The sequence below is a fragment of the Tachyglossus aculeatus genome, chromosome X1, assembly GCF_015852505.1.
Source record: "Tachyglossus aculeatus isolate mTacAcu1 chromosome X1, mTacAcu1.pri, whole genome shotgun sequence".
NCBI classification, from domain to species: domain Eukaryota; kingdom Metazoa; phylum Chordata; class Mammalia; order Monotremata; family Tachyglossidae; genus Tachyglossus; species Tachyglossus aculeatus.
Genome location: NC_052101.1, coordinates 24,423,371 through 24,447,698, shown reverse-complemented (window position 1 = coordinate 24,447,698; position 24,328 = coordinate 24,423,371). Strand labels below are relative to the sequence as shown.

The 24,328-nt window shown below is 43.6% G+C and overlaps 1 protein-coding gene across 1 annotated transcript in view; it reads right to left on the bottom strand.

The window, feature by feature from the left end:
* SLIT3 (slit guidance ligand 3) overlaps positions 1-24,328 on the bottom strand; it is a 625,600-nt gene that overhangs the window by 210,858 nt on the left and 390,414 nt on the right. Inside the window, exon 6 of the mRNA XM_038771676.1 lies at positions 18,462-18,533. Within this exon, the coding sequence (XP_038627604.1) occupies positions 18,462-18,533 (72 nt within the window). The remainder of the gene's footprint in view (positions 1-18,461; positions 18,534-24,328) is intronic.

Sequence of the window (24,328 nt, the reverse complement as noted above, 5' to 3'; positions counted from 1 at the left end):
GGTTCTAGTCCCACTGCCACTGGTTTGCTGTGTGACTTTTGAAAGTCCTTAACCTCATAGGCCTCAGTTCCTCATCTGTAAAATGAGGGTGAGATAACTTTTCTCCTCCTTCTTAGACTGTGAACTGCATTGGGGAAAGGATGGATTTTACAGCAAATTACACCAAAGTGGTCTTTGGAAGGCCAAATGACTCAACTTAGATTAGCATATTTTGGATACATAATCAGGAGGACTAATTCTCTGGAGAAGATACTAATGCCAGGAAAAGTCCAGGGAAAATGTGGAAGAGGAAGACCAGCAGCTAGATAATAATAATAATGATAATAATGCTGGTATTTGTTAAGTGCTTACTATGTGCCAAGCACTGTTCTAAGCGCTGGGGGAGATACAAGATAATCAGGTTGTCCCACGTGGGGCTCACAATTTTCATCCCCATTTTACAGATGAGATAACCGAGGCACAGAAAAGTTAAGCGACTTGCCCAAGGTCACACAGTTGACAAGTGGCAGAGTCAGGATTAGAACCCATGACCTCTGACTCCCAAGCCTTTAGGTCGTAACAATGGTAACGGAAGAACCGTTGGAAGGGTTGTGGATTATGGCAGAGGACAAGATGTTCTGGAGGAAATATATCCATAGAGTCGCTATGAATTGGAAACGACTCGATGGTACATAGTAATAATAATAATAATAAGTTTGATCAGATTACCTTGCATATAACCCACCACTTAGCTTATGCAATAATGATAAAAAATAGTTTCTGTATGCTCTAATTTACTCAGAAGGATGATATCTCTCCCATCTGCACAGGACAGAAGCAGCATGGGGAGTCAGAAGGTCTGGGTTCTAATCCCGCTTCTGCAACATGTCTGCTGTGTAAACTTGGGGAAGTCACTTCACTTCTCTATGCCTCAGTTATCTCATCTGTAAAATGGGGATTGAGACTGGGAACCCCATAGGGGACAGGGATTGTGTACAACTTGATTTGCTTGTATCCATCCCAGTGCTTAGTGCCAGGCAGTGCACTTAGTACAGTGCCTGACACATAGTAAGTGCATAACAAATACCATTATTTTATTATTATTATTATTAATATTATTAGGACAGATGATTTCAAAACACCTAGAAAAATCAACATGTGATAAATATTTAGGACAACTATGCATACTTATATAGCTACCTTTTCTATTTAAAGAAGTCACCACTGTCACTGGAATTCACTTACCAGTGCAGGTATGGCTGTGCAGTTAGGCCTTTGGAGCACAGAGTTACGACATAGGTAGACAGTAATAATAATGATAATTATAACTGTGGTATTTCTTAAGAGCTTACTAAGACCCAGGTACTGTTCTAAGCACTGGGGTAGATGCAAGCAAAACTATTTGGACAAAGTCCCTGTCCCACATGGGGCTCACAATCTTAATCCCCTTTTTACAAATGAGGGAATGGCCCAGAGAAGTGAAGTGACTCACCCAAGATCACCCAGCAGACAAGTGGCAGAGCTGGGATTAGAACTCAAGTCCTACTGACTCCCAGGCCTGTGCTCTATCTACTAGACCACACTGTTTCTCACAGTTTGAGACACCGTGTGAACAGTATGAGACAGTGAGTGCACTGTCTGTCCCAAAAAACATATGCGCAGGGGCAGATAAAGGAGCTAGGATGAAGAGAGATACATGAGAGCCTACACAAAGTCCTTAAACTAGCTGGAAGCCAGGGCATCCCGGAGTTGATCGGGGCAAGGAATTCTAGTGGCAAGCAGGGAGTGGGGGCATGGAGATGGTAGGGATAGCGACCCAGGATACCCAGAGACAATGAGTCCTGGATCATAGCCCTGGCTCAGTGGGATGTTGGGATGACTGCAGGGGGCATTCTATGCTGTGCTGCTGAGTGGCTCACTTCTTTCGTGCCCATCCCAGAAGTAGTGGCCTGGTATGGGGTCAAATGGGCACAGGTCCCAAGGAAGACTGGAGGCAGTGTGATCCCAAAAGCCCCTCTCCAACTTGTTGCAAGGGGACCAAGCAGGGGGGAAAGGCTAGAGGAAAAGGGCTGAGAACCACTAGCAGGTGGGAGGAAAGAAGAGAGCATGGTGGAATTCCAGAATCTATGTAAATTCCGGGCTTGTCTCCACTAGCAAAAGGTCATGTCAGATTTAGAGACACATGCAATAAAAGGCCCTCCAATACCTGCTTCTGGCTTTATGGGTGGGGAGGAAGATACACTTTGAGTTCAACAGCTATCAGGACTGAGTCCCCCTGCCTCAAGAACTAAGGTCTTATCAGAGTTAGAGATATGTGCAATAAAAGTCTAGCCAATATTTGCCTCTCTGGCTTCATGGTCAGGGAAGAAGATAAGTACAGCCAATTCTCTGAGTCCAACAGCTAACAGGATTGTGTCCCCTACCTGAAGAACTATCAGAAATACGATCTGAAGGGCTCCCAGGGAAGAAGGGCCAAGAAAGCTCTAACTTTTGGGATATTTAATGGGAGCCTCAGCAGAAAATCAAGAGTGCCTGGTGGGGCAGAGGAGAGTGGAGTTTAGCACACTGGTCTGGCTAGGTTTCCATCTCCAGTTTCAATAAACCCTATAGCTGTCAAAAATCACCCCAGGAAGTGGAGTCATCCTGGTACCGTGGTCCTGTTTAAGTGGCAGAAAAGGTGTCCATTCTCTGACAGCCAGGGACAAAAAAAGCAAACTGAAAAATGCCATGTGTGGAACAGAAGAGACAGGAAATAAAATGAATTTAATCAGATTAAAATTAACCTTTCATGGTATGAGAAGACTTGGTTCCATGGCAGATGAGAGAACATTAAGCATTTTTTTCTATCTCAAAGTGAACTTAAATGTTAGATTTTTATAATTGCAGATACAAACCAGAAATACATTTGGAACTTGTATGAAACCTTCCCAAAAAGAGAAAGATAATATTTACATGTTTGCTGACTGAATATGCTTAAGTAGACAAAAGAGATATTCTAGCTCTGATCTAATTGACATTTTACTTGGGGAAGGGGACTGGGGCCAGCTTGTCCGCAGTGAAATTCATTTTCTAGAGGTCAAGAGGTTGGCTGCTCGTGATTTGTTGTTGAAAGATATCTCATGGTTGGTCAAGTCCAAAGTCAGGGACACCCACAGAATACAAATATTTCCCTTCATGCAAATGTACTGACAGGAGCAGCACCAGCTTTGCTCAGTGCAGAGTTGGTTTCACAGATGGGGAGGATGTGAGCATCAGTTAACAAGAGTCAGTGGCAGAAATAGCAGTAAATGCAAGGCAATTCCTGGGCTCCTTAGAAAGATTCCCTGCATAAGTTTGTTGTGGGCAGGGAAAGTGTCTGTTTATTGTTATGTTGTACTCTCCCAAGTGCTTAATAGATTGCCCTGCACATAGTAAGTGTTGAATAAATATGACAATGAATAAATGAACCTATCCCTGGATGAAAAATGAGGCCAAGTTTCCCATCGTACAGGTCTGAGCCAGAAATCCCACACCATTTATGTGCAAAAGGCAGCAGCAAGATTCCTCCAGGCTCATTTCAAGAAATCCTGCCACCAGGCGTGTTGTCATGGTGTCACCCTTGGGTTCCTCCCACAGACTTCAGGAATTTTCTTTACATTGGGCTAAGGGAAAGACAAAAGATCTGATATCCCAATAGTTCAATTCATTACAATTGATACCACAGTCTTTTTGTCATTTACATAATCACACATTTCCTGTACCTACACACATCTTTCCTACTACTACTTCTTTCCTTCATACTTCCTACTGCATCCTTCCTACAACTACACAAATAGATGATACACAAACATGTATTGAAAAGTTTCAAAGATTAATGTCAATGAGAGGCCCTCCATGTGTGCATTAATCAGGTGTCAAATTAGGTGATAATTAGGACCTCCATTTGACAATACTACCATATTTTCATTCATTCATTCATTCAATTGTATTTATTGAGCACTTACTGTGTGCAGAGCATTTATTGAGCGCTTACTGTATACAGAGCACTGTACTAAGCACTTGGGAAGTACAAATCAGCAACATATAGAGACAGTCCCTACCCAACAACAGGCTCACAGTGTAGAAGGGGGAGACTTCTAGACTTCCTTATTTTCAGGGCCCCTGCAGAATGAACTTTAACTTGCAAATTCTACCTTAGGTTTCTTGTCCACATCTGTTTTCTTGCGGGTCAAAAATTCAGGGGAATGCGCACACATTTCCAAGAAATCATCCACCCTCCAAATGCCACTGTATCTCAATTTTGGAAAAATATATCAAGGTCAAAAGGCTATTTTGCATTTCTATCTTGTTTACAATAATTCTCAAATTATATATTCAGTGGAGACAAACTGGAAAAATCTTAGCTCAAATGTTGCGGTTTTGAAGTTATAAGCAAAAAGAGGCAAATTGAGATCAAGAGTGGGATCAATTATTGTCCACATAGCCTACCCCAATAATAACAATGATAATAACTGTGGTGTTTGTTAAATGCATATTATGGGCCAAATTTCATGGCCCATATCTATGTATCTAACCTAGATACAAGATATATCAGGTCTGACACAGTCCCTGTCCCACACCGGGCTCCTAGTCAAAGGCAGAAAGAGACAGGGATTTAATTCCCATTTTACACGAGGGAACTGAAGCACAGAAGTTAAGTGACTTGCTCAAGCTCACACAGCAGGCAAGCGGCCAGTCGTCTGATTTCCTGTCCCATGCTTTTTCCACTAGGCCATGCTGCTTCTGGCAATCCCAAAATCTGTGTGGGTATGAAAAGTTTGCCCCCCAGTCAGTCAACAAGACAAAAAGGCCACCCTTCCATTTACCATTTCTACAACATTTCCTTTTGTGGACTCTCCTCACAATCTGTAATTAGCTAATCCACTCAACTTCTCTAATGGCTCTCTGCAGGTAAACACTGTTGATGATAATGACTCCCTGTTTTCCACTAAAGAAAGGGAGGCACAAAATGGGGTCAGGGACTCTCCAAACAAACTAGGGGAGGAGTCATAAGTGGGGCTCAAGAATTTCTGTCCATATCTTCATGCTCAGTCCTTGCAATCTATCTTGTGACAACAGTGAGCCATTTAACTGGACTACCTCTCCCTGAAGACTCACTCTGGCTTGTCTGAATAAGTAAGTTAGTGGGTGTAGCCTAACGCTAGTTGAGAAATCTAGCGCATGAGCTGATCTTATGGAAGAGGGTGTTTGGACAGCAAAAGGCTCAAGTAGGAAGTGACTGAACTTAATTTCTGGTAGGGAGAAGCTTCACATGCCTTACTGACGTGGTTATGGTTTGGATGGGGTAAATTACTAGGAATCTGCTCTCAGGCCAGACTCTGGACAATCAATCTGTGATATTTATAGAGTGCAGTGCAGAGCACTGTAATAGCACATACTTCACTCCACTGCCTGGATTATCTTTCTACAGAAACGTTCAGGGCATGTCACTCCCCCTCCTCAGAAATCTCCAGTGGTTGCCTATCCAACTCCATATCAAACAAAAACTCCTCAGTATTGTCTTTAAAGCTCTCCATCACCTTGACCCCTCCTACCTCACCTCCCTTTTCTCTTACGTTCCAGCCCACACACTCTGCTCCTCTAGTGCTAACCTTCTCACTGTGCCTCCGTCTCGCCTGTCTCGCCGCCAACCCCTGGCCCACGTTCTTCCTCTGTCCTGGAACGCCCACCCTCCTCAAATCTGCCAAACAATCACTCTCCCCGCAGCCCCCCTTCAAAGCCCTATTGAAGGCTCACCTCATCCAGGAGGCCTTCCCAGACTAAGCCCCACTTTTCCTCAGCTCCCACTCCCTTCCGCGTCACCCTCTCTCCCTTTGCTCTTCCCCCCCCCGACCCCACAACACTTATGCATATATGTATATATCTATAATTCTATTTATTCATATTGATGCCTCTTATATTGATGTCTGTCTCCCTCAATGTAGACTGTGAGCCTGTCATGGGCAGGGATTGTCTCTCTTCATTTGCTGCATTGTACTTTCCAAGCACTTAGTACAGTGCTCTGCATTCAGTAAGGACTCAGTAAATACGATTGATTGACTGATTGAGAGTACAATATGACAGAGTTGGTAGATCTGGGGCAAGCCTCTGCCCTGACATTTCAGAGCTGAGAGCTGGCCCGGAGGAACTGACTAGAGTTCTAATGGTTCATGCAGAGTCACTTGCCCTCTCTCATCTTTGCCAGTTGTGTTCTTTCTGGAGCTCAGAAAGCAACAAGTGGGCAGATGGGAAGGGGCACAGGACCCATCTGTGGCCAAAGCTGTGGCAGCAGAGGGCTGTTCACTGAAGCACCACAATCCAGCAAGCTGTTTCTTTGGAAGCAGCTGATATTTTCCACATTAGCCAGGTATTTTTCAGGATTCCTTCGGGACCGTTCCTCTTGGAAGATCCTTGGTGGCCTCTGGTCAGAAAACTTCCACCCAGCCAGCAATGCCCCAGCAGGTTTTTTCAGACTTGTGATCTGGGACTAGAATTCAGGTCTCCTGATCCTTACAGCCATGCTCTTTCCTCTGGATCCCTCCGCTTGGATGGGATCCCACTTTCAGTAGCGTCACAATTATTATTATAGAGAAGCAGCGTGGCTCAGTGGAAAAAGCATGGGCTTGGGAGTCAGAGGTCATGGGTTTGAATCCCGGCTCCGCCACATGTCTGCTGTGTGACCTTGGTCAAGTCACTTAACTTCTCTGAGCTTCAGTTACCTCATCTGTAAAATGGGGATTAAGACCGTGAGCCCCACATGGGACAACCTGATCACCTTGTATCCTCCAGTGCTTAGAACAGTGCTTTGCACATAGTAAGTGCTTAACAAATGCCATCTTTACTTATCTTTGAATATGAAGGTCCTTGCTCTGAATGTATGTTGGGGTGTGGGGTGGGGTGTGTGTAATACATGTTGCAAAACAGTCATCCCTTGAGAAATTCACCACCATTTGGAGAGCCAGGACAGAGGCATATACATAGCAATCAAGTAGGCAATCGTCAGCAGCCTAGATCACAACACACACAAACATTAAGTGCTTAGTACATTGCTCTGCACACAGTAAGTGCTCAATAAATACAACTGAATGAATACATTAAATGTAACTGTCCTTCACTTGGAAGGCAAGGCAAGCATGTTTGTGGCTGTCATTTAGAAGTAATCACTTCCCCACTGTGCCCAGTAAAATATCGGAAGACACCTTTTCTGGTCCCTTGCCATTCAGGGTGAGCGCTACTTAGACACCAAGGACCCCGTCCAGTGTCACTGCTCTCTCACTCAGAGAGAGATGGATATACATGGTTGTCCCAGGAGACATCACCGACAAGTCTACCCATGGTTGCACTTTTCCCGAACTTTAAAGCGGGATACTTAAGTGCCGAGGGGAAGAAGGGAGGCTAGAATGATCACAGGATCCAATCAAGAGGAAAGGTCACATGGAGGAGGCATAAAGCTGTTTGTCACCTACCTCTGTGTCGACTCCAGCTTGGTACTGAGCTCTGATTTGGGTGGGATGAGACTCTAAGTAATGCAGCACTTCTACTCCCTGAGTGGTGGGCACCCTCTACTAGACTCATCTCTGACATACTGATAACAGGTACATAAAGACTCTCAGTCCTCAAAAATATGTCTGGGCAGCTCTACCCACCCAATTATTCTCAATAACAGACTCAATCAATTAATCAATCGCAATTATTGAGTTTTTAAAGTGTGCAGAGCATTCATTCATTCAATCATATTTATTGAGCATTTACTGTGTGCAGAGCACTGTACTAAGTGCTTGGGAAAGTACAATATAACAGAGTTGGTAGATATGTTCCCTGCTCACAAGGAGTTTGAAGTAAAGAGAATAGAATTGTCGAATGTCTTTGTGGAGTGATGTGGAACAGAGGGCAAAACCCCAAAATAACCCAGCAATGAAAGCAACATTGGCTGGTCAGGAGACTTCCACTCTAGGAGAAGGTTGGGTAGTTACTGAGGTTAAATACAGCCACATTACAGGGAAATTCTGATCTGAACAAAAGTGATGATTAATGACCCACCACCTGCCTTCACTGCAGCTGACACTGCCTTCACTGGATCCCTAAAACCGATTGAAGCTTGGAAAGAAAAGTAAGGGAATCTCTTCTCTTTGTGGGTGCCCCTTTTTATGCCATTTCGTGTGTGTGTGTGTGTGTGTGTGTGTGTGTGTGTGTGTGTGTTTAGTTCAGGGGCACTCGGATCTCAAAAGCTCACTTTCATAGGATTACTGAGTGGTTCTGTTATTCTTAAGCCTAAAACGCAGCCAGAGTTCTGTGAGCAGAGAAATAAGAGATCTCCTTCGTAAATGATGATAAATAGTTTTAAGAGCTCAGGTTTGCTGATTTTCATGACCCAGTGCAAAGTCAACCTGTTTGTGTTATGTAGGATATTCAGCATGCTATTTCACAGAGTGATAATTGGCAGTTAGATGTAATTTAGGTTCTCTGCTCTCATACCCAGGGCTTTTGAAAAAGCAAATCCATAAGAAAAAGTTAATAGCAGCAAATAACATCCAATGGTTTAAATGGACACATCCAAACATGTGCATTTAAAAAGCTGAATGCCTATGACTGAGATGGAACTATCTTTCCCAGTACACAGCAGCTAAGACACCTATGGATTTGTCAGTTCAAATGCAATTCAGGAATGAAATACTGGGTTCTCCTCAATAAAGTGCAGTCCCATCACACCCCAAGCAACACAAAATATGACAACCCACACTCAGAAAATTGCAATTCACTTGACTCTTGTCGATCATTTGAAATAGCCCCACTGTTAGTTAACCTTCCCTTCCTCAGAAGAGTGACGATGCTTAACCTTCTTCTTGCATCAATCCTTTCCCCCAAAATAATACACTGTAACAGAGTCAAACTGGAGGGAGTTGAGAAGTTGCTGGTGGAAATGTAGTCAGTAGGTAGTAGTAATAGTAGTATTTGTTAAGCTCTGGTAGAGAGTACAGAGGTGGGAATTAGACCTGATCTCTGTCCCTCAGGAGCTCACAGTCTAAGCGGCCCCTTTCTGCTGAGAGGCTCCTTTAAGAAGATCTCCTAGATGGTAAAAAAAAAAAAAAGACACTTTTGTATGGTATTTGTTAAGCACTCACTATGTGCCAGGCACTGTTCTAAGCATTAGAGTAGATAGAAGTTAATCAATTTAGATGCAGTCCATGTCCCACATGGGGCTCACAGTCTTAATATCCATTTTACCGATGAGGTAACTGAGGCACAGAGAAGTTAAGTGACTTGCCCAAGGTCACACAACACACAAGTGGTGGAGCTGGGATTAGGACCCAGGTCCTTCTGACTCCCAGGCCCATGATTTATCCACACTGCTTGTCCTTCCCTATAAGAAATCTTTTTCCTTTGGTATATGTCTCCTGGCCCTATGTCCAACCTGATCCTGAAGGAGGAGGACAAGAAGGAGGAGGAGAAAGAGGAGGAGGAAAAGGTGAAAGAGGAGGAAGAGGAGGAGGAGGAGGTAGAGGAGGAAGAGAAAGAGGAAGAGAAAGAGGAGTAATAATGCTATTTAGGTGCCCTGACTGAAAGGCACTGTACTCACTCTATGGGAAGTACAAAAGAAGCACAAACTTTGTTTCCTGTCACAAGGAGCTTAACAGCAATGCAGTGACTGATGAGATAAACTGATATTTCACAGGATGCATTCTTTCCTACCTGCTGTTGTAATCCCTCTTCATTCCCATTTTTGAGACAACCCTTCCTTGACCTCAGTGCAGTGTCCAACCTCTGAGCTCTTTCTTCCATGCCAATCATCTCTTGTGACATCTCAGAATCTTCTAAGCACTTCTGCCATAACTCTGGAGTGAAGGCACTTCAATTCCAAATCTTTATTTTGGGTTGGTTAATCATAGCAGAACCCCCCCAGCCCCGGTCCTCCCTTCTACACCACCCCCTGTGCTCCTTTTCACACAGTCAATTAATCTCTTCCACTGTAAGACCACACCTCATCTCAGCACACAACCTATGCAGGCTAGAACAAACACACTGCAGCAAAACTGGGGTGGGCAAGGGAGAATTTTAATTAAAAACTTAAGCTACAACCCACAATTCCACATGTTCTTCTTTGGACAACTGATCCTCACTGCCATCATGCTCTTCATGGCTGGCAATTAAGGTTCTGTGTAAGACCACTGGCTTGGCTGGTGAGAAGACTTCATTCTAATTCTGGTTCTGCCAGTGATTCCTCATGTGATTAGTTAAACCTCTTTGAGCCACAAATTCCCCACCACCCTACCTCCCAGAGATGTTTCAAAGAAACAGTAAGATGAGAAATGGGAAATAGTTGGCAAACGAAGGTTTTATACAAATCCAAAGCATTATTTAAGGTTGGGGGGCAGGGGAGAGCTGTAAAAAACCTTGATTGGCTGCTCAAAATCATTCAGTATCAATCAATTTCTTGAAACATATCTACAGCTTGCTCATTTTATTTTGGATACTTTAAAAGGATGTCTTCCAGGCACCAACACTTGGTCATCATTCCCAACTAGCATTCCCAGCCTGCTTACATGTGCACAATACTCTACTGGGGACTGTGGAGAACACAAAGCTCCAATCCCTGGGGAGTTTTCAACTTGGAAATTACAGCCCAAAAAGAAGAGCTTTCTTAGAGAATCCACCTTAAAGATTCTCTAAGAGCTTTCTTAGAGAATCACCACCTAGACCTTTATTAGGATTTTCTCACAATTGTTTCTCCAGAATGAGAAAGCATCTCATACAGAGGGAAAAGTCATTCTCCTTACAATGCAGCTGCTGCTGATGATAGTAAATATAGTAATAATAATAATGATAATAATAATTTTAGGTGCTATGTGCCAAGCACTGTATTAAGCATTGGGGTAGATACAATACAATTAGATCAGACTTAGTCGCTGTTGCACAGGGGATCAGAATCTAAGGGGGAGGGAGAACACATATTTAATCCCCATTTTACAGATCATGAAACAGAGAAGTTAAATGACTTACCCAAGGTCATACAACAGGCAAATGGCAGTTAGGATTAGAACTCAGGCAAGTGCTCTTTCCACCCTGCTTCTCAATTTACAAAATTTATGATTTATAATTAGCACCCCGTTTCTGCAAAAAAGTGTTATCAGAGTATTCAGGGACCAAGTCACATAATAATTAGAGTAACTTTTTCATGTAATTTGAGTCTACAGTCCAGGCCATGAACATATTGTTGCTTTCTTTCACCACTGGCTCAGAAACCCATTTCTAGTCTAATGCCCAGCTCCTCTTACATCCAGGGTGTACCCACACCTGCCTGGAGGGAGCTGACCTGGCACAGCTAGCTGCCAAGGCTGGTTCCAAGCTGTAAAATGGCCACAGGCTGGTTGTGGGCACCCCAGGGAACTGATGAGATGAGAGCCAAGGCTTCGTTCCCTGGAAAACTCCAGAAGATGAGGCAAAAGCCTCTAGACTGTAAACTCCTTGTGGGCAGGGACTATATCTACCCACTCTGTTAAATTGTTATCTCCCAAGCACTTAATGCAGTGCTCTGTCCATAATAAGGGCTCAATAAATACCACTGATTGATTGAATGATTGAAAACTGCTAAACCAAAAGCCAAAACCAAAGGTGAGCCCCTTTGAAAGTTTCTCTTGAGCCTCCTCTAAATTTTACAGATGGAGAAACTGTTGCAAGCTGCTTCAGGAAAAAAAAAATATTAGAGCGGCTTTTTGGCATGTTCGTTTTAAAGCCTCCTTCCTGTTGTGGATTTAGTGTTCAGTGAGGCTAAGTGCCACTGACATGTTTAAAAAATTTTGGTTCACAAATAAAAATGCTACATGCAATAACTCTTCTCTGTGAGCAAGAGTAATGAATTCCATTATTCTGAGAAATAGCAGTGCTGGGCCCTGATTTCAGAATGCATATGCTTGATGCAGAGATATCATCCTTGACCAAAGAAGGTCATTTTTTTCCATTCCCACTTTAAGAGTGAACCCATGAAATCAAACAATTATCAAGGTAGAAGTAACCCTTGGTTCATTTGAGCCAGCACCCTGTCTCAAGGCAGAACTGCTCTTAAACTACCCCAGATCTGTTGAGGTCTAAGGTGGGAGATGGGGTGACGTAGCAAATAGAGAGCATGTTTCTGGGAGGCAGAAGACCTGGGTTCTATCCCAGATCCCCCACTGGTCTAATATGTGTTACCTGGGGCTAAGCCAATGAACTTCCATTCCATAATTTCCTCAGCTGTAAAATGGGCACAATAGGACTGTCTTCCCTGCCTTCCCTGCCTCACAGAGAAATTGTGAGGAAAAAGTGAAAGAGTTGATGCAAAAAGTACTACATGAATTCATTGTGTCCCTTGCAGCTTCTATCACCTCCTTTGCAAACCCTTTGGGATGCATTTGTTCTATGTCATCTCTGCTACTTCCCTTCCCTTGATTTCCCTTCCTTTGCCTACTCCCTTTGTGTGAGGAAGAAACTAGCAAGCCAGGCCAGAGGCTTACTGAAGAAGGAATGTGATGCCATGGCAGCTGCCTTTCCTGATGTGGCTGGTCTTCTCTTCCAAACCTGATTGATGGCAGGCTTGTGGAAAAGTGAGTGGTGGCAGGAGATCTAAAAAACAATGTGTTGGGTCTACTATCCAGGGTAGAGAAGCAGAATGGTGTAATTGATAGAGCATGGACCTTGGAGTCAGAAGGTCATGGGTTCTAATCCCGGCTTTGTCACTTGTCTGCTGTGTGTCACTGCCCTTCACTAGGCCTCAGTTACCTCATCTGTAACATGGGGATTGAGACTGTGAGCCCCATGTAGGACAGGGACTGTGTCCAACCCGATTTGCTTGTATCCACCCCAGCATTTAGTACAGAGCCTGACACACAATAAGCACTGAACGGATACCACAATTTTATTATTATTATTGTTATTATTATTATTTTTACAATTTCAGTGAGTCTCTGATCAGACCGGTCAGGACTCCCATCCAGTAAGAACATTCACTGCTTCGTGACTTGCAGGAATGTACCCATCATCCTCAGCATCTTCAATGTGCTTATAAGATCCGGTGACAGAAATGAAATCAACCAGTCTCACTATAAACATCTACAAGATAGATACTACAGATTAGTGGCGGAGATAGCGTGTGTCTTCCCGGGTCTATTGCTATAGTCTGAGACACACACACACACACACACACACACTCATACACATTAACATTACCTCATGCTCTCAGTGGCAGAGACAACCCTCATTAATCTCAAGAAGCACAAGGGCAGACATGGGCATAAGGCAACACAGACTAACTAGAGAATACAAAGACAGCCCAACCAGCTTTGTTTTCCAACAGTCAATTCACAATTGCTGGCTGGCAAAGACAAGAGGTTATTGATTTTCTCTCCTTGAATGCTTGTCCTGCATGCTCCGAGCAAATGGAAACTGAAAAACAGAGGAAAACACAACTGTCGAGAGAAGATAGGGAGAGACTTTTAAAATAATCCATGTTGGTTTTTATATTTTTATTTCAAAGCTTTGCTGGATTTCAAGTCACGGTACCTTTGTCTCTCTCTCCCTTTCTGTCTCTCTCCCTGTGGCATCTCTCTCTCTAGCCAGCAGGTAAGGAAAAATAATGACCGACAGATGACATTCTGTGTTAATTGCTTCTGCAACAGTAAAGGAGGAAGTAATTAGCTGCTTCCTTCCTCTGGTAAGAAGGGCTCACACTCTCTTCCGCTCCTTCATTATGCTAAAGGTCTGTGCCACTAAAGGACACAAATATTTCCATGCATCTGCTTTCAGGCCACAGTCAAACTGTCGAGGTTACAGATGATCTTCTGGACGAGTGTTTGCTCAGATCATTTAGATATACTTTTCAACTCATTCTGTTTGATAATTTGGCTTCAAATGCAACTACTAATTATTGTGGTATTTGTTAAATGATATCTATGTGCCAAGCACTGTATTAACCATTGGGGAAGATACAAGAGAATCAGGTCAGACACATGCCTTGTTCCAAAGACTAAGCATGGCATAGTGGCTAGAGCCCAGGCCTGGGAATCAGAAGGTCATGGGTTTTAATCTCGACTCCACCACTTGTCTGCTGTGTGGCCTCAGGAAGTCACTTAACTTTTCTGTGCTTCAGTTACCTCATCTGTAAAATGGGAATTAAGACTGTGAGCCCCAAGTGGGACAGGGACTGCGGTCAACGCCATTTGCTTGTAACCACCCCAGCAATTAGTACAGTGTGTGGCACAAAGTAAGCTCTTAACAAGTACCACAATTACTATTATTATTACCCCCAACACCCTCCCCCCCCCCCCCTGCCATTTTTCAGATGAGGAAAACAAAGCACAGAAAAGCTGTGACTTGCCCAGGATCACACAGCAGAATCACACAGCAGACAAGTGGTTGAGCAAGAATTAGAATCAATCGATCAATGGTATTTATTGAATGTTTCCTGTGTGCAGAGCAATGTTCTAAATGCTTGGGAGACTACACTTTGTTAGACAACACGTTCCCTGCCCACAACAAATTTACAGTCTAGACTGGGAGAACCCAGGTTCTCTTTTTCCCAGGTCCCTGTTCTTTCCATGTGGCCATGCTGCTTCTCATGTGGCTAAGGAGGCTGCCTGGAAATGTTGGGTTTGGAATAATAATTATTATGGTGCTTGTTAAGCTCTTACTATGTGCCAACCACTGTTCTAAGCTCTGGGGTAGAAACAAGGTAATCAGGTTGGATACAGTCCCTGTCCCACATGAGGCTCACAATCTTAATCCCCATTTTACAGATGAGGTAACTGAGGCACAGAGAAATGAAGTGACTTGCCCAAAGTCACACAGCAGACACGAGGCAGAGCAGGGATTAGAACCCATGTCCTCTGACTCCGAGGCCTGTGCTCTTTCCACTAGACCGAACTTTAGGACACCCTCGGAAAATGCAAGCATATACAATGAAATAGCTGCCTGAAAATGGAATACATGTTTGTTCCCCTATTTAGGGTGTAAGCTTCTCATTGGCAGGGCACATGTCATTTTGTTATTCCGTATTTTCCAAGTACCTAACTCAGTGCATTGCCCCACGTAGATGCTCAGTAAATGCTACTATTACTACTACTACAAAAAGATTCACACCCATAGAGTTCAACTACACTTAAAAGATTTCAAGGGTAGATCATCATTATCATCATCATCGTTGTCAATGGTATTTTTTGAGCATTTTGTGCACAGCACGCTACCAAGTGCTTGGAAGAGTATAATGCGAGTTGGTAGACAGGTTCCCCGCCCACAACAAGTTTGAAGAATTGAGTGGGAGACAGACACTAATATAAATTCATTCGTTCATTCAATCGTATTTATTGAGCGCTTACTGTGTGCAGAGCACTGTACTAAGTGCTTGGAAAGTACAATTCAGCAATAAAGAGAGATAATCCCTGCCCAAATAAATAAGAAGCAGTGTGGCCTAATGGATAGAGCATGGGTCTGGGAGTCAGAAGGACCTGGATTCTAATTGGGCAAGTCTCTTAACTTCTCTGTGCCTCAGTTTCCTCAACATAAAATGGGATTAAACCTGTGAACCCTATGTGGGGCAGGACTATGTCCAACCCAATTACCTTGTATTTATCCCAGCACTTAGAATAAGTGCCTGGCACAGAGTATGCACTTAACAAATACCATTATTATTATTATCATGTATGTGTAGGCACAAGAGTCCTGTGGGACTGAGGATGGGGTGAATATACAGCATCCTTTAGGAGATTTGTTTCAGTGACTAACCATTTTAAGAGTTAGAAGTTCTTTCGTAGTTCTTGCCTATGTCTTTCCTGCTGCCACTTGAATCTGTTCAATCAAAATTTCCTCTTGCTATATTTCTCTTGGGCTGACCCTTAGATTTTCCTTGGTGTGGAAGGACAAGATACTTACAGATTTACCCCAGCTCTGTTTTCAGCCTTGAGAATAGTCTCCTGACAACCACAGAGATGTCTTGCTCCCAATGAGTTAAAGAGGAACTAGTTTATTCCAAGGCTTCAGTGCTACCTTTCTTGGTAGCACAGGGGTTGACAATGTGCATCTGGAAGTCATCACCCACTTTCCCAATGGATCCCAGTAAACCTACAATCCCTACATTAATTATCGAGAAAGTGACAGAACAGTAACATCTACTTCCCTAGTTTCACAAGTGAGTTTTCAGCCAATGAACACACCATTAACGACGAGTGGTGTTGCCTTAAGCCAACAGAAATGTTTGTATACACTAAGCTGTCAGCCTCATTCTTTGTCTGTCTCCAACATGAAATACACCACAGTCAGTTTGCAAATCTGTGACTTGCAAATCTAAGAGCTCACTAGTAAGAGATGGTGGAGCAGTGGGTGACAGAGGAAATTTAATATACCAAAGGCAGGAAATAACCACATGTGACTAATGCAGGAATTGGTGAGCAGTCAATGGAGACCTGTGCCACATCACTACATGTAATAATAATAATAATAATAATAATAGTAATAATAATAATAATAATAGTATTTACTAAGGTATTTAGGGAAGCAGCATGGCCTAGTGGAAAGAGCATGGGCTTAGGAGTCAGAGGACATGGGTTCTAGTCCCGCCTCTGCCACTTGTCTGCTGCGTGACCTTGGGCAAGTTATTTAACTTCTCTGTGCCTCAGTTACCTCACCTGTAAAATGGGAATTAAGACTGTGAGCCCCACATGGGACAACCTGATTACCTTGTATCTACCCTAGAGCATAGAACAGTGCTTTGCACACAGTAAGTGCTTAATAAATACCACAATTATTATTATTATTATTAGTAAGCCTTTACTAAGTGTTAAGCACTGTGCTAAGCTCTGAGGTAGAGACAATACAATGAGATCAGCCACAATCCCTGACTCACATGGTGCTCAGTCCAAAGAAGATGGAAAAAAGCTATTTAATCCTTATTTTTCAGATGAGGAAACTAAGGCACAGGGAAATTAAGTGACTTGCCCACAGTCACAGAGCAGGTAGATACATTTATTACATCCCACTTTTTAATTAATTTAAGAGTCCATCTCTCTGTAGTCTGTAAGCTCTCTGAGAGCAGGGAGTCTTCTCTTTTGTATTTTCTCAAATACTTAGTACAATGCTTTGTAGACAATAAGCCTTCAATACATGATTGATCTCTGTGTAATGAGTTAAGCTAAAATGGTAAAATAATAACAATAATAATAATAACTGTGGTATTTATTAAGCCCTTATTATGTGTTAAGTACCATACTAAGCACTAGGGTAGATAGTAGATAATCAGGTCCCACATGGGGCTCACAAGTTAAATAGGAGAGAGAACAGGTATTGAATCCCCACTACACAGATGAGGAAACTGAAGCACAGAGAAGTTAAGTGATTTACCCAAGGTCAAGCCGCAGACAAGTGACAGATCCAGAATTAAAACCCAGGTCCTCCATGTTCCAGGCATGTGCTCTTTCCACTAGGCCACACTGCTTCTACATAAAGAAAAGTTCTCCGGAAAGGTGGTTTCAGTGAAGGCTCAATGGTTGCCCTTTCCCATAAACCTTCAGGAGCGGCCTCAGAACCCATGAGAAACTGCATGGCCTAGCGGAAAGAGCACAGGCCTCAGAGTAAAAGGACCTGACTCTGCCACTTGTCTGCTATGTGACCTTAATTAAGTCACTTAACTTCTCTGTGCTCATCATCTGCAAAATGGGGATTCAAATCCAGGTTCTCTCTACTACTTACACTGTAAGCCCCATGTGGGACAAGGACTCTGACTAACCTAATTATCTGATATCTGTCCCATCACTTAGTACAGTTATTGATGCATAGTAAATGCTTAACAAATACCAGTTATTATCTTTACAAGTCTTTCCCGAGCACTACTATTGCACTGTAGGCTCTGATGGTGGCGAAGGTGGCAAACCCCATCACCAGACCCTTTGCATCAGTGTGACAAGTTTGCAGAAAAATATCTTTATTTCCTCAAGGCTCAACTTCATAATCCTACCACATTTCTTCTTTATGACATGCCCTTGAAAACAGACATGTGATGGAGACATCACTAATGTAAGACTGCAACTTCCTCACTGGATTAGGATGGTGTTGAGGGAGTTCAGAGGGCGCTTCTACATGGTTCCCACTCTCTTCTGCTGCAGTAAGGAGTCAATATTTGTCATGTTGCCCATTTTACAAATAAAAACAGTGAAACCAAGAGAGAAGTTGTGGCACACCCAATTTTACCCCAACAGCAAAAGTGGAACTGGAACAAGGACTCTTGACTTCTTAGTGCCCACCTGATGATGCTCTTTCTTTCAGCATATTCTGCTTCCTCTGAAAATCCCCTGTACTCCACCCATTTGCCTTTCCCTGCCCCTCTTCCTCCTTTGCTCTTTCCCTACTCTCGCTTCTCCTATCTTTGATTTCCTCACACACCCCGAACAGACAGCAAAGAAAGCAACCCTCATTTCAATAGGTGAAGTAACAAGAGCTTGACTTACAGGTTCTTCACGTCTGTGATGCCGCGGAAGGCCTTCCTGGGGATTCCTTGAATCAGGTTTTCACTCAGGTCTCTAAACAGGGATGAGAAGAGGCATCACGTTCATCAAAGAGGCCCCCAAATTATCAGCATCACATTAAGATAACAACACGCCTGATGTATTTGGCAGCGGCCAAAAGAGTTTTCAGATTGTTTAGTCTCAGGCAATATGATCCAACATTCACATTGTTTTGTACATTATGGCATTTGCTGAAATGGTTACCAGGCAGAGATCAGGACCTCCCTCCAGAGTGCATACAGTGTGTGTGGTCCCTCACCTCTGGCTATGCATTGCTGAACTATTTGCCGTACCGCACCTCACCATGTTTTTCCGCTCCCGGAGGGGCTCCGTAGCCTCCGGGTCCATGCAAACAGCCCTTGATTCCCTGCCACATGTGTCCTTTGCTAATTTCACCACTTTATATTTTTCTCTTGGGAAAGAAAAGAGAAATTCTACTAAAAAATGAGTGGCGGATCATTTTTCTCCCACAGTTGCTGGTGAAGATGAAGCCCAGTTCAGTTAAAATGCTGTAGCTGTTGACAAGCATTGGCCAGTTTTGAGTCAGATACCTCAAAATACTATAATAGAGAAGAGAGGTCCTTAAATGGAGGAAAACCTCTTGCGTTTTCTAGCTATCAGGATAATGGCTGCAAATTAAATTTCAGAAAGCGACCCCAAACTGAGGTCGTGCTGGGGGCTAAAGTAGCACTTAGCAATTCTAAAAGCGCATCTGTGCGAAGATTCATAAAACACAGCCATTAGAACAGTCAGTACCGAATTCAGAGTTTGGTACTACCTTTTTCCAACACGAGGTCTGGATTTTTTTTCTTTCAAGGATAACACAAGCTCTATGTAAAAGCCTCTAGGTACAAAGTGCTTTGTCCCGACCTGTTCAACCACTCATGTAGATTTGAGATCTGCTTTTCAGTCTCACAGGAAGAAACTGACATGTAAATCTAGTGACAAACTAGCAGTGCCAGACTCCTTTGGTTATGTTTAATTTGCAGTGTAAGCAGGAGGGGAAAAACCTATCTGAAGAGTACCGCATTAATAGTGGATATAAAACCAGTCAGCTCCAACCTCCTTTAAATCTGCGGGTTTTCAAAGGCATCTGCACACAGAGCCCATCGGTTTCCAAACATGTGTCGAATAAATTCCTTTTAAAGGCAGTCTGATTTTCTCCCTCACCAACTAACTACTCGGCCATTCTCAGGACTCACACTCTGAGGCAAAACCACAAATCATTGAGAGTACTCACCCTGCACTAGAAACGTTGTTAGAAATTGGGGGAAGGTAAAAAGATGATGGGGAGAGAAGGGAAAGAGAGAGAAAGTCTAAAGCATTCTCCACCTACAAGAATTGGGAGAGACTGAGTGGTCTCATTCACTATCCTCCACCAAGATATGGTTATTCTGCAATGCAACAGGGTCTCCTGAGCACTTAGTATAGTGCTCTGCCCACGGTAAGCAGTCAATAAATATCACTAATTGCTTGAATTGTATGCCATTCCAACAGTTCATGTGGACGTGTGAAGTCAGAATTTGGGTCTTTTTAGTTTGTTTGTTTGCTTTCTCACCCTGGGAAAACAGTGACAGGAAAGCTTCCCCATTCCCAATCCATTTTCCTTTTTCTATGGCTGTGGTAAGTACTATTTGACTCACAATGAGCTGCAGCCCAGCCTCCCCCAAACAGAATTGATTCAATGAGAAGTGCTCCAGGATGGAATCAGTGCAGTGAACAAAAGCCCACACTGACACTGGGTCAGGCAGTGTCACTAAGGGCACTCCTCTGTTTTCCATCAGCTACAAGGAGAATAGAAGACTGTGTCCTTGTCATGAGACTAATTCAATTTATACCAGTCATTTTGTCTACACCAAAGGCTCCTAGTAGTCACAATTGTTTGGCCAGACACTCGCAAACAGGCTCGGGTGGTTGAATAGAAGACACTTTTCAGCTCCATGCAAACCGTGAGTGACCTCCTTAATGACCTAGCCAACGGCACAACCCACCATTTGCTCCCTGCCCTGAAGCTCTTCTTTTATGGTTCTCAATAGGAGTGGGGGATGCTCCTACCAGGCCCACTAGACTAATGACCAATCACTAAAAGGGTGGCAGGGGGATGAGGGGAGAGGAAGGGATCCTGAATAACCAATCCAAACCGTGGTCTGCGGGGAGCCAAGATACAACTAAGATTCCAGAATAAAAGCCAAGCCCACTTCCATCTTTCAGAGCTCTCAATTGCCCTTGGGTCCAGTGACTTTAGGATGGGGATATCACCAGGATAAGCTGGAAGAGATGTTTTTGAAAAGGACACTGTGGAGCTAAGAATAAATGAATCGTCAAATTTAATGGGGAAAACAAAGCACCATCGACATTACTATCACCATCATCATTCTTAAAAAAGCATCCACAGGATTTATGTTGGAGAACAGATCCCTGCTCACATTCTAATAGGTGGGAGGAGACACAGACGAGTGAGAGGTGAGAGGTGAAAAAATGGTTGACAAATTTAACCAGGTGAAATGGGTCAAGAACTGTATATGTTGATAACAGAATGATTGGCTGAAGTGGGGAATACACAGAGGGAACACACCAGTCATGAGCCATGATTTACTGATGGGAAAGCACACCACTGGACAGACAGGAGTAGCACAAGTTACAACTTCTATTTTTCCTAAGTATGTTTTGGTGAAACACAATACTTGTACTGAGCCACACTCTTAATTCCATAGCTGACTAACAAGCCCAATTTACTCTCCTGCCTTCGGTCTCTTTCCATGCTTTCACCCTCTCTAAAGCCGAGCAAAAGAGATCATAGGAAATTCATCTATTTCCTATGACAATCTGCTTGTACATTTTATTAATTTTATTTCCCATTGAGCCACTCTCCTCTGGCTAACAATACTGCTGCCATCAATCTTCTGGATTGTATATTGATTTCATAAATACCTCTAGTGGTCTAACAAAGTGACAGCTTTAATGGTGTTACTGATGCAAGATAGAGGAAAAGTTCAGGGACACATGCTTCATTTTCTGTAACTGTCCCTTCACAGTTATGGCTGAGTCTTTGTGAGGGTTACTAATAGCATGTTTATCTCTGCTTGACTCCTAAATGACCAGCCATTGCTAAGCACCACCCTTGAGTAAGATAACAGCGGGCACGTTCAGCTGACATTTTAAGAACGAACCAAAAAGCAAAAATCTATCCCTAATGCCTGGAAGATTAGTGCAATTGCATTGTCAAGAATTCATGTGTTCATTTATTGAACAAAACTCCACATTATTGGCTTCAAAGCTCTCCATCACCTTGCCCCTTCTTACCTCACCTCCCTCCTCTTCTTCTACATTCCAGCCCACACCTTCCACTCCTCTGGTGCTAATCTTCTTACTGTGCCTTGTTCTCGCCTGTCCCGCCATCAACCGCTGGCCCACTTCCTACCTCTGGCCCGGAATGCCTCCCTCCTCAAATCCACCAATCACACTTCCCCCCTTCAAAGCTCCACTGAAGGCTCACCTCCTCCATGAGGCCTTCCCAGGCTAAGCCCCCCTTTTTCTCAGCTACTCTTCCCCTCCCCATCACCCCGATTTGCTCCCTTTGCTCTACTCCCCTCCCCACTCCTCAGCACTTGTGTACATATATACATATCTATAGGTCTATTTATTTATATTGATGCCTGTTTACTTGTTTTGATATCTCCCCCCTTCTAGACTGTAAGCCCGGTGTGGGCAGGGTTTGTCTTTCTTTTCCAAATGCTTAATACAGTGCTCTGCACACTGCAAAAGCTCAATAAATACAACTGAATGAATGAATGAATAATAATAATAATAATAATGGCATTTATTAAGCCATTTGCTATGTGCAAAGCACTGTTCTAAGCACTGGGGAGGTTACAAGGTGATCAGGTTGTCCCACGGGGGGCTCACAGTCTTAATCCCCATTTTACAGATGAGGTAACTGAGGCACAGGGAAGTTAAGCGAATTGCCCAAAGCCACACAGCTGACAATTGGCGGAGCCAGGATTTGAACTCATGAACTCTGACTCCAAAGCCCGTGCTCTTTCCACTGAGCCACGCTGCTTCTGAACGTGTTATGCTCTGAATCCACCATATCTTTTGGGAGAGAGGGAGGATTTTTGGGAAGAACCCTTTGGATAGGAAATAAAGGTCTTTTGTTGGTTTGGGGGGTAAAACCGTAGAAGATAGCATTCACAAAGCTTCAGTGGTACACCTTCTGTCAGTGCATTTGCAAGAGGGATTGGAAAATATGCATTCCATTGGAAAGAGAGAAGAAGATTCCAGTATATTTTTAAAATGATTAAAGCCCTGGAAAAAGCTAGAACTGCATTAGCTGGAGAGCATTCTTCAGCCTACGGAAATGATTAACCGACTGATTATTCTATCATAAAATGCAAGACCCAGGAGAACTTATTAGGGAGACAGTAAGTCAAACCAGAGTTGGCAAGAACCAATATATTCTCTCCCCCCGACCCCCTCCTTTTAATTTACTAAAATGCTTTGGACACAGATTAACTTTCTTCGCAAATTTATTATTGCTTCATCCGCCTTGAAAAGGGAACCGTGGGCACTTTGATAAATGAATCGGAAGGTTGTCTCGTTTCAGTGGATCTCCTGTAAGTGCTTCCCGCAGCTTGCGCTTCCCGGAGCCTGAAAGTCCCCCCGTCTTACTCAGCTCATCACTGAGAGACGGCCACATACCTCTTCTAAAGAGGGCAAATGATAGCAGAGTGACTCTTGTCTCCAGGCTTGCCACAGGAGAGCCTCCAGGGCTCAGGAACCACGTCAGACTCACTGGAAACTGAGGTGTCCGTGAGCCTTTGATCCCTCAGGAGCAGTCAATAGCTTTCCAGAGCCCAGTACAGATGCCAGGGTTACAGCGGTGATTCTAATTCCTCCCCAACAATGGAACTGCGGGTTTCCACTTTGTCAATTGTGGAGATTTCTGGAGCTGGTCTTTCTCCCCCAGGCCTTGATGGGGTTTGACTGTAAGTGTTCTGAGGGCAGGGTCTGGGTCTGTCACTTCTGGAGTTTACTCGTCTCCCAAGCACTTAGTAAGTGTGTTCTGCCCACAAAGGATGCTCAATAAATACCGTTGACTGATTGGTTCTCACATTTATTTGACATCTGTGAACCTCTGCAGGCAGCTCTTCTGATTGCAGAGGGAAAAGGAAGGAAGGGAGTGGTGGTGGCGGGGGGTGGGGTGGTGGGGTGGGGGGGGTGGTGGGGTGGGGGGTGTGTGTCACATCTTTATCCCTTTATATGTAAATCAACACAGATTCTCTTCTCACTCTCAGTACTCCCTGTGATCAGGGACCTGTCCTGGTCCTGCGCTGCCAGGGGAGAGGGAGAGTGATTATCTCTGTTGCCCAGTCGGGTTCGCCCATTAGTAGTTAGGACTACTTGTCTGAGAAATTTCTCACCAGCAGTAATGGGGACCAGAGACACACATTTCCACCACATTTATGTTTCTCCTCTTCATGGGATAAAGCCCACATAGCTTGACAGTGCTACTTTTATCAACTCTGTGACAAACCCTTCCATTATCTTATAGTTTCAAAACTAGATTGGGATTTTAGGTGCTTTTAGTCTGAGCATCATTTGATTCTTTGGAGGGTAGGAGAGCTGAATGCTGTTGGGATGGTGGGAGGGAAGCTTGCTCTGCAGACATGCAACAGTTCCACTCCCAGCATGTCACAACAGGACTTCATGAACAGCTTGGACTCGGTACCCACATATTCTGCAAGCAGATTCTCAGTCTTAACAAATCCTGGAGACTTAAGAAGAAGCTGAGCATAGTCAAATGGAGAAAC